The sequence below is a fragment of the Nerophis ophidion genome, linkage group LG29, assembly GCF_033978795.1.
Source record: "Nerophis ophidion isolate RoL-2023_Sa linkage group LG29, RoL_Noph_v1.0, whole genome shotgun sequence".
Lineage (NCBI taxonomy): Eukaryota > Metazoa > Chordata > Actinopteri > Syngnathiformes > Syngnathidae > Nerophis > Nerophis ophidion.
The window spans coordinates 11,715,167-11,727,122 of record NC_084639.1 but is presented as its reverse complement, the minus strand read 5'-3'; the positions used below and the strand labels follow the sequence as shown (position 1 = coordinate 11,727,122).

General features: G+C 35.2%; 1 protein-coding gene across 1 annotated transcript in view; it reads left to right on the top strand.

Annotated features, from left to right (window-relative positions):
* The window catches only part of nkx3-2 (NK3 homeobox 2), a 12,305-nt gene extending 9,925 nt beyond the window's left edge, over window positions 1-2,380 (top strand). Inside the window, exon 2 of the mRNA XM_061891592.1 lies at window positions 1,597-2,380. Within this exon, the coding sequence (XP_061747576.1) occupies window positions 1,597-2,018 (422 nt within the window). The 3' untranslated portion in view covers window positions 2,019-2,380. The remainder of the gene's footprint in view (window positions 1-1,596) is intronic.
* The last annotated feature ends 9,576 nt before the right edge of the window (window positions 2,381-11,956 follow it).

Sequence of the window (11,956 nt, the reverse complement as noted above, 5' to 3'; positions counted from 1 at the left end):
TTTATGACGTGTTATGTGTCTGCGATATATTTATTACATGGGTTAATAGGTGTCTGATATGTTTATTGCATGTGTTATTAAGTGTCTATGACATGTTTATTACATGTGTTAATAGGTGTCTGACATGTTTATTACATGTGTTAATAGGTGTCTGACATGTTTATGACATGTGTTAATAGGTGTCTGACATGTTTATTACATGTGTTAATAGGTGTCTGACATGTTTATTGCATGTGTAATTAAGTGTCTATGACATGTTTGACACGTGTTAATAGGTGTCACACAAGATTTTTGCATGTGTTAAGTGTCTATGACATGGCTATTACATGTGTTAATAGGTGTCTGACATGTTTATTGTATATTAAGTGTCTATGACATGTTCATTACTTGTGTTAATAGGTGTCTGACATGTTAATTGCATGTGTTAAGTGTCTATGACATGTCTATAACATGTGTTAATAGGTGTCTGACATGTTTATTGCATATTAAGTGTCTATGACATGTTTATTACATGTGTTAATAGGTGTCTGACATGTTTATTGCATATTAAGTGTCCATGACATGTTCATTACTTGTGTTAATAGGTGTCTGACATGTTAATTGTATGTGTTAAGTGTCTATGACAGTTTATTGTATGTGTTAATGTGTCTTACATGTTTATTGCATATGTTATTAAGTGTTTATGAAATGTTTATTACATATGTTAATAGGTGTCTGACATGTTTAGTACATGTTAATAGGTGTCTGACATGTTTATTGCATGTGTAATTAAGTGTCTATGACATGTTTATTACCTGTGTTAATAGGTCTCTGACATGTTTATTACATCTGTTATTGTCTATGACATGTTTATTACCTGTGTTAAGTGTCTATGACATGTTTATTACATGTGTTATTGTCTATGACATGTTTATTACCTGTGTTAATAGGTGTTTATGACATGTTTATTACATGTGTTAAGTGTCTATAACATGTTTATTACCTGTGTTAATAGGTGACTGACATGTTTATTGCATGTTATTAAGTGCCTATGACATGTTTATTACATGTGTTGTTAAGTGTCTATGAAATGTTTATTACATATGTTAATAGATGTCTGACATGTTTATTGCATGTGTAATTAAGTGTCTATGACATGTTTACTACATGTGTTAGTAGGTGTCTGACATGTTAATTGCATGTGTAATTAAGTGTCTATGACATGTTTATTACATGTGTAATTAAGTGTCTATGACATGTTTATTACATGTGTTAGTAGGTGTCTGACATGTTAATTGCATGTGTAATTAAGTGTCTATGACATGTTTATTACATGTGTAATTAAGTGTCTATGACATGTTTACTACATGTGTTAGTAGGTGTCTGACATGTTAATTGCATGTGTAATTAAGTGTCTATGACATGTTTATTACATGTGTAATTAAGTGTCTATGACATGTTTACTACATGTGTTAGTAGGTGTCTGACATGTTAATTGCATGTGTAATTAAGTGTCTATGACATGTTTATTACATGTGTAATTAAGTGTCTATGACATGTTTATTACATGTGTCAATAGGTGGCTATGACATGCGTTAATAAGCGTGTCAATTGCAGATTCGAGCACCCAGGAGGAGAAGAGCGGCGAGCAGCCCAAGCAGAGGAAGAAACGTTCCCGGGCGGCCTTCTCGCACGCCCAGGTCTTCGAGCTGGAGCGCCGCTTCAACCACCAGCGCTACCTGTCCGGGCCGGAGCGGGCCGACCTGGCCGCCTCCCTCAAGCTGACAGAGACTCAGGTGAAGATCTGGTTCCAGAACCGCCGCTACAAGACCAAGCGCCGGCAGATGGCGGCCGACCTGATGGCGTCCACGCCGGCCGCCAAGAAGGTGGCGGTGAAAGTGCTGGTGCGGGACGACCAGAGACAGTACGGGCCGGGGGAGGTGCTGCGGCCCCCGCTGCTCTCCCTGCAGCCCTCCTACTACTACCCCTACGCCTACTGCCTGCCCGCCTGGACGCTGGCCTGCGCCGCCAACCAGTGACCGCCGCGGCGACTCTATTTATTGCAAGTGACCTTTCAACCAAAGAAGAAGTCCATCAAGGAGCCCTGAGGCTGACCGGACGCTTGATTGTGGCCCCGCCTCCTTTCTCATCACATCCTACCTCTGCAGTGATCTGGACTTTATTGTTGCAGGCGTTATTGTTGTCTTCACTCTCTCTCTCTTTCTTTCTCTTTCTTTCTCTCGTTCTCTCTCTCTTGTGCAGTCAAGGTAGGCTTTTGGGCCGCAGGGGAGCTCCTACATGAAACACACAACTTGTTTTGTGGGCAAGGTGTGTGTGTGTGTGTTTGTTTTGTGTGTGTGTGTGTGTGTGTGTTTGTTTGGATGCTTCAAAGAATATTAAAACATACACTTCATATCATTTGGGGCTATTTTCATTCATCGGGGGACTTTTTACAGCGTGACGCGGCAATTTCATTCAAAAATTAAAGCTGCAAGCAGCGTTGGTCAGGCCCGCTTTGGCTGCTGCCCCCGCGACCCAAATAAGCGTTAGAAGATGCATGGATAGTAGCTACTATCAGCAAACAGATAGACTTACCAACTCGGCGTTATATCTTAACATCGACACACTGGCAAAAATTACCTTTTTTAGGAACATTTTGTTTTGAAGGGGTTTTTGCCAACTTCCTGTTGATTTTTGCTCAAGGAAGTGAGTGAATGAAATGTAGGTGTAAGTTAGACCTACATAGAGGTTTTTGTTTCATGTCTGTATGACCTTCCTAACAAAAGTTACAAGTAGTTTTGTCTGTGTTTTTTCCTAGGGGACGCTAGAGCGCAATTTGTATTTTTGGGTTTTGTTTTTTTATTAGATGGCAATTTTCGCCAGTCCTGATGTGTGTGTAAAATTTGGTGAGTTTTGAAGCATGTTAAGGGGGTCAAATTACAGCTCGGCGTTGATAAATAGCTTTCGGTTTGCATAGTAGAGCTTTAACCTGCACTTTGAAGCATTTTAAGGGGGTCAAATTACAGCTCAAAGAGGCTAAAATGAAATTTTTTAGGAAACTTTGCGCAGGGGTTCTTTGAAGGCGCGTAAAATCAAAACTGGACCAGTTATTAAAACTCTGTGAATAACTTTTAATCAGAAGGGTTCAATCCCTCTCCTGTGTGAGTTAGAAGCCGAGGGACTTTTTACAGCGTGACGCGGCAATTTCCTTCAGAAATTAAAGCTGCAAGCAGCGTTGGTCGGGCCCGCTTTGGCTGCTGCCCCCGCGACCCAAACCCGGATAAGTGTTAGAAGATGCAAGGATAGTAGCTACTATTAGCAAACAGACTTACCAACTCGGCGTAATATCTTAACATCGACAAACTGGCAAAAATTACATTCTTTAGGAAAAATTTGTTTTGAAGGGGTTTTTGCCAACTTCCTGTTGATTTTTGCTGAAGGAAGTAAGTGTATGAAATGTAGGTGTAAGTTAGACCTACATAAAGGTTTTTGTTTCATGTCTGTATGACCTTCCTAACGAGAGTTACAAGTAGTTTTGTCAGTTTTTTCCTAGGGGGCGCTAGAGCGCAATTTGTATTTTTGGGGTTTGGTTTTTTATTAGATGGCAATTTTCGCCAGTCCTGATGTGTGTGTAAAATTTGGTGAGTTTTGAAGCATGTTAAGGGGGTCAAATTATAGCTCGGCGTTTCTGGATGTTGTTGATAAATGGCTTTCGCTGTGCATAGTAGAGCTTTAACTTGCACTTTGAAGCATTTTAAGGGGGTCAAATTACAGCACTAAGAGGCAAAAATGACATTTTTTAGGGGGTTCTTTGAAGGCGCGTAAAATCAAAACCGGAGCAGTTATTAAAACTCTGTGAATAACTTTTAATCAGAAGGGTTCAATCTCTCTCCTGTGCGAGTTAGAAGCCGAGGGACTTTTTACAGCGTGACGCAGCAATTTCATTCAAAGACAATGTTACAAGCGTGGATAGGCATTGGCAAAAATCCACATTTTGGGGACCCCCCTGCCCCATCTCACCCCTTTTAATCTACAACATATCTAGACAACCTCCCTAAATAATTTGCATTTGTTAAAAAAAAAACTGTTTTCAAAATAAAGTGGACAGAATAGGAATATAACCTGTCATTAATGATCTAAATATAAATATCAAAATGTAAAATAAAGATCAACTAATACACCGATCATAATAACATAATTATTAATATACAGTATTTCCTTGAATTTCCGCCGGGGCGCTAATTAATTTAAAATCTCTTCTCACTCCTGCGCTTACCAAAGGCATGCGGTAAAAGTTAGCATGTGCTAATTATTTTAAAACCTCTTCTCACTCCGGCACTTACCAAAGGCATGCAGTAAAAATTTTAGTGTGATGTAAGCTTGGACCTTAAATCCTACTGAATAGCTCTTAATCTTCTTCCCTTTATGCGATTTCAAATTACCGGTATTGAAATCAGCCTCCTTCATTTTGAAAATGATGACAGGGGAAGTGTCACTCGTGTCACTTTATTTCCTGGGAGTTGTCTATACTGTCTTTAAAAAATGCAGACAACTCCTGTTTCTAACATAATTTTGGGGTCCTTGAACGCATCACGCTTATGTACAATGAGGTGCAAAAGTGCTACTTTCTCCTACGCTGCCACATAATAGCTTTATTATATTTTTACCAATGTTGGTCCTGTGATGAGGTAGCGACTTGTCCAGGGTGTGCCCCGCCTTCCGCCCGAATGCAGCTGAGATAGGCTCCAGCGACCCCAAAAAGGGACAATCCATCCATCCATTTCTACCGCTTATTCTCTTGGGGGTAGCACGGGGGCGCTGGAGCCTATATCTCAGCTACAATCGGGCGGAAGGCGGGGTACACCCTGGACAAGTCGCCACTTCATCACAGTAAAAAGGGACAAGCCGTAGGAAATGGATGGATGAATGCTTAAAGGTGAGCTTTGGCGACGTTATGTCGTCTTTGTTGAGTAAAGTATAATATATTTTTTGTAAACATGTTTTGGATATTTTTAATTTGATTCAAGTAACATTATTATTAAATTTTTACAGCTACCGTATATTTTGTTTTAACATTTAGGATGTTTTTTTCTTTATAATTTACATATTTTAATGACAGATTTTTTTTTCTTTTCAAAATGTACAAAAGCCCAGGGGCCCCAAAAAAGTAAAATAATATTAAAATATGTAGTTACATTTTTTTTCTGTATGTGTAGTTTTATAGAAGATTAAATTTAAAAAATAGTTTGATTAAAAAAAAACTACTGCACAAGTATGCATTCAATAAAATAAAAGGTTTTAAATACATGTAAAAAGCGAAATAATTATATTAAAATAAGTTAAAAAAAATATATGTATATATAGAATTTTTGTGCGAGTATTAGTGAAGATTTAATTTTGAACATTTAAAAAAAAAATGCACAGCTATGCATTTATTAAAGTAACCTGCTCTAAATTAATCTAAACGAGTGAAATAATTATTGTTTAAAAAAAAAAAAATACATCTCTGTCATTGTGATCCAATTTCGAATAAAAATGAAAGACTTCATTAATAATGAGGTATTCAAAAGTCCAGGTTTTTATTCAGCAATCGCTTTATTTCTAATAGACAACTATGCATTTTAAACGATCTGCATGCACACATTTTACATTTACGTTGTTTCCATATTTAATTTGAATTGTAGTCTTGTCAACACTCATACTTTGTACTTTATAAAGTTTCTATTTTTAGAACATGATGCCCCAACATGAAAATGTAAATGTTGTGTTCGACTACATCAAATAAATTCACTCAAAAAAATGTTCTTTAAAATCTACCACAAATTTGCGACCGGAAAGATAATGTTGATGTGTGTTCTAGGATTCTGTGGCTTTAATCCAACCACAACCATCCATCAATAAGAAGAATCCACATCCTCAAATCTCCATATAAATAAGACCTTTTGACATTTGATAATCCACATCCTCAAATCGTCAAATGAATAAGATCTTTTGATAGGTGGGAATTAACATCCTCAAATAGTCTAAGGAATAACATCTTTTGATAGGTGATAATCCACATCCTCAAATCATCTAATGATTAAGCTATTTTGACAGTTGAGAATCCACATCCTCAAATTGTCTAATATCTTTTGACGGGTGAGAATCCACATTTTCAAATTGCCGATTGAATAGGAAAATATTTTGATAGGTGAGAATCCCATCCTCAAATCGTCTAATGAATAACATCTTTTGACGAATGAGAATCCACATACTCAAATCGACTATTGAATAAGATCTTTGATAGGTGAGAATCCACATACTCAAATCCTCTAATAGAGAAGATATTTTGAAAGGCGAGAAACCACATCCTCGAATCGTCCAATGAAAAGCTATTTTGATAGGTGAAAATGTATATTATCAAATAGTCTAATGAATAAGAACTTTTGATAGGAGAGAATCCACATCCTCAAATCGTCTAATGAATCAGATATTTGAATAGGTGAGAATCCACAGCCTCAAATCATATAATGAATAAGATATTTGAATAGGTGAGAATCCACATCCTCAAATCGTCTAATGAATAAGATATTTGAATAGGTGACAATCCACATCCTCAAATCGTCTAATAAATGAGATCTTTTGACAGGCGAGAATCCACATCCTCAAATCGTCAAATGGATAACAAAATCTTTTGACAGGCGAGAATCCACATCCTCAATTCGTCTAATAAATAAGATGTTTTGATGGGTGAGAATCCACATCCTTAAATCGTCTAATAAATCAAATATTTTGATAGGTGAGAATCCACATCCTTAAATCGTCTAAAAAATAACATCTTTTGACAGTTGAGAATCCACATCCTCAAATCGTCTAATTAATAAGATATTTGAATAGGTGAAAATCCACATCCTCAAATCGTTTAATGAATAAGATATTTGAATAGGTGAGAATCCACATCTTCAAATCGTCGAATGAATAAGAAAATCTTTTGACAGGTGAGAATCCACATCCTTAAATCGTCTCATAAATAAGATCTTTTGACAGGCGAGAATCCACATCCTCAATTCGTCTAATAAATACGATGTTTTGATAGGTGAGAATCCACATCCTTAAATGGTCTAATAAATCAAATATTTTGATAGGTGAGAATCCACATCCTTAAATCGTCTAAAAAAATAACATCTTTTGACGGTTGAGAATCCACATCCTCAAATCGTCAAATGAATAAGATATTTGAATAGGTGAAAATCCACATCCTCAAATCGTCTAATGAATAAGATATTTGAATAGGTGAGAATCCACATCCTCAAATCGTATAATAAATAAGATCTTTTGACAGGCGAGAATCCACATCCTCAAACCGTCAAATGAATAAGAAAATCTTTTGACAGGTGAGAATCCACATCCTTAAATCGTCTAATAAATAAGATGTTTTGATAGGTGAGAATCCACATCCTCAAATTGTCTAATAAATCAAATCTTTTGATAGGTGAGAATCCACATCCGTAAATCGTCTAAAAAATAACATCTTTTGATAGGTGAGAATCCACATCCTTAAATCGTCTAAAAAATAACATCTTTTGACAGTTGAGAATCCACATCCTCAAATCGTCTAATGAATAAGATATTTGAATAGGTGAGAATCCACATCCTCAAATCGTCTAATAAATAAGATCTTTTGACAGGCAAGAATCCACATCCTCAAATCGTCGAATGAATAAGAAAATCTTTTGACAGGTGAGAATCCACATCCTTAAATCGTCTAATAAATATGATCTTTTGACAGGTGAGAATCCACATCCTCAATTCGTCTAATGAATAAGATCTTTTTTAATAGGTGAGAAATCACATCCTCAAATTGTCTAATAAATAAGGTTTTTTTGACAGTTGAGAATTCACATCCTTAAATTATCTAATGAATAACATCTTTTGATAGGTGAGAATTCACATCCTCAAATAGTCTAATCAATAAGAAGATCTTTTGACAGGCAAGAATCCACATTCTCAAATCTACTAATAAATATATATATTGACAGGTGAGAATCCACATCCTCAAATCGCCTAATGAATAAGATTTTTTGATAGGTGAGAATCCAAATCCTTGAATCGCCTAAGGAATAAGATCTTTTGACAGCTGAGAATCCACATCCTCAAATCATCTAATAAATAAGATCTTTTGACAGGTGAGAGTCCACATCCTCAAATCGACTAATAAATAAAAAGATCTTTTGACAGGCAAGAATACACATCCTTAAATTGTCCAATAAGATGTTTTGATAGGTGAGAATCCACATCTCAAATCATCTATTAAATACGATTTTTTAACAGGCGAGAATCCACATCCTCAATTCATCTAATAAATAAGATATTTTGATAGGTGAGAATCCACATCCTTAAATCTTAAAAAAAACAAACATATTTTGACGGTTGAGAATCCACATCCTCAAATCGTCTAATGAATACAATTGTTTGATAGGTGAGAATCCACATTCTTAAATCGCCTATTGAATGAGAAGACATTTGATAGGTGAGAATCCACATCCTCAAATCGTCTAATGAATACCATCTGTTGATAGGTGAGAATCCACATCCTTAAATTGTTTAATAAATAAGACCTTTTGACAGGCGAGGATCCACATCCTCAATTCATCTAATAAATAAGATCTTTTGATAGGTGAGAATCCACATACTCAAATCCTCTAATAGAGAAGATATTTTGAAAGGCGAGAAACCACATCCTCGAATCGTCCAATGAAAAGCTATTTTGATAGGTGAAAATGTATATTATCAAATAGTCTAATGAATAAGAACTTTTGATAGGAGAGAATCCACATCCTCAAATCGTCTAATGAATAAGATATTTGAATAGGTGAGAATCCACAGCCTCAAATCATATAATGAATAAGATATTTGAATAGGTGAGAATCCACATCCTCAAATCGTCTAATGAATAAGATATTTGAATAGGTGACAATCCACATCCTGAAATCGTCTAATAAATGAGATCTTTTGACAGGCGAGAATCCACATCCTCAAATCGTCAAATGGATAACAAAATCTTTTGACAGGCGAGAATCCACATCCTCAATTCGTCTAATAAATAAGATGTTTTGATGGGTGAGAATCCACATCCTTAAATCGTCTAATAAATCAAATATTTTGATAGGTGAGAATCCACATCCTTAAATCGTCTAAAAAATAACATCTTTTGACAGTTGAGAATCCACATCCTCAAATCGTCTAATGAATAAGATATTTGAATAGGTGAAAATCCACATCCTCAAATCGTTTAATGAATAAGATATTTGAATAGGTGAGAATCCACATCTTCAAATCGTCGAATGAATAAGAAAATCTTTTGACAGGTGAGAATCCACATCCTTAAATCGTCTCATAAATAAGATCTTTTGACAGGCGAGAATCCACATCCTCAATTCGTCTAATAAATACGATGTTTTGATAGGTGAGAATCCACATCCTTAAATGGTCTAATAAATCAAATATTTTGATAGGTGAGAATCCACATCCTTAAATCGTCTAAAAAAATAACATCTTTTGACAGTTGAGAATCCACATCCTCAAATCGTCAAATGAATAAGATATTTGAATAGGTGAAAATCCACATCCTCAAATCGTCTAATGAATAAGATATTTGAATAGGTGAGAATCCACATCCTCAAATCGTATAATAAATAAGATCTTTTGACAGGCGAGAATCCACATCCTCAAACCGTCAAATGAATAAGAAAATCTTTTGACAGGTGAGAATCCACATCCTTAAATCGTCTAATAAATAAGATGTTTTGATAGGTGAGAATCCACATCCTCAAATTGTCTAATAAATCAAATCTTTTGATAGGTGAGAATCCACATCCGTAAATCGTCTAAAAAATAACATCTTTTGATAGGTGAGAATCCACATCCTTAAATCGTCTAAAAAATAACATCTTTTGACAGTTGAGAATCCACATCCTCAAATCGTCTAATGAATAAGATATTTGAATAGGTGAGAATCCACATCCTCAAATCGTCTAATAAATAAGATCTTTTGACAGGCAAGAATCCACATCCTCAAATCGTCGAATGAATAAGAAAATCTTTTGACAGGTGAGAATCCACATCCTTAAATCGTCTAATAAATATGATCTTTTGACAGGTGAGAATCCACATCCTCAATTCGTCTAATGAATAAGATCTTTTTTAATAGGTGAGAAATCACATCCTCAAATTGTCTAATAAATAAGGTTTTTTTGACAGTTGAGAATTCACATCCTTAAATTGTCTAATGAATAACATCTTTTGATAGGTGAGAATTCACATCCTCAAATAGTCTAATCAATAAGAAGATCTTTTGACAGGCAAGAATCCACATTCTCAAATCTACTAATAAATATATATATTGACAGGTGAGAATCCACATCCTCAAATCGCCTAATGAATAAGATTTTTTGATAGGTGAGAATCCAAATCCTTGAATCGCCTAAGGAATAAGATCTTTTGACAGCTGAGAATCCACATCCTCAAATCATCTAATAAATAAGATCTTTTGACAGGTGAGAGTCCACATCCTCAAATCGACTAATAAATAAAAAGATCTTTTGACAGGCAAGAATACACATCCTTAAATTGTCCAATAAGATGTTTTGATAGGTGAGAATCCACATCTCAAATCATCTATTAAATACGATTTTTTAACAGGCGAGAATCCACATCCTCAATTCATCTAATAAATAAGATATTTTGATAGGTGAGAATCCACATCCTTAAATCTTAAAAAAAACAAACATATTTTGACGGTTGAGAATCCACATCCTCAAATCGTCTAATGAATACAATTGTTTGATAGGTGAGAATCCACATTCTTAAATCGCCTATTGAATGAGAAGACATTTGATAGGTGAGAATCCACATCCTCAAATCGTCTAATGAATACCATCTGTTGATAGGTGAGAATCCACATCCTTAAATTGTTTAATAAATAAGACCTTTTGACAGGCGAGGATCCACATCCTCAATTCATCTAATAAATAAGATCTTTTGATAGGTGAGAGTCCACACCCTCAAATCGACTAATAAATAAAAAGATATTTTGACAGGCAAGAATACACATCCTTAAATTGTCCAATAAGATGTTTTGATAGGTGAGAATCCACATCTCAAATCATCTATTAAATACGATTTTTTGACAGGCGAGAATCCACATCCTCAATTCATCTAATAAATAAGATATTTTGATAGGTGAGAATCCACATCCTTAAATCTTCTAAAAAAAAACACATATTTTGACGGTTGAGAATCCACATCCTCAAATCGTCTAATGAATACAATTTTTTGATAGGTGAGAATCCACATTCTTAAATCGCCTATTGAATGAGAAGACATTTGATAGGTGAGAATCCACATCCTCAAATCGTCTAATGAATACCATCTGTTGATAGGTGAGAATCTACATCCTTAAATTGTCTAATAAATAAGACCTTTTGACAGGCGAGGATCCACATCCTCAATTCATCTAATAAATAAGATCTTTTGATAGGTGAGATTCCATCGTCTAAAAAAACGTCTTTTGACGGTTCAGAATCCACATCCTCAAATCGTCTAATGAATAAGATATTTGAATAGGTGAAAATCCACATTTTCAAATCGCCTATTGAATGAGAAGACATTTGATAGGTGAGAATCCACATCCTTAATCTAGTGAATAAGATCTTTCAACAGGCTAGAATCCACATCCTCAAATCGTTTAATGAATAACATCTTTTGATAGGTGAGAATCCACATCCTTAAATTGTCTAATAAATAAGATCTTTTGATAGGTGAGAATCTATCGTTTAAAAAAACAACATCTTTTGAAAGTTGAGAATCCACATCCTTAAATCGTCTAATGAATAAGATCTTTTGATAGGTGAAAATCCACATTCTCAAATCGCCTATTGAATAAGAAGATCTTTGACAGGCGAGAATCCACATCCTTAAATTGTCTAATAAATAAGAT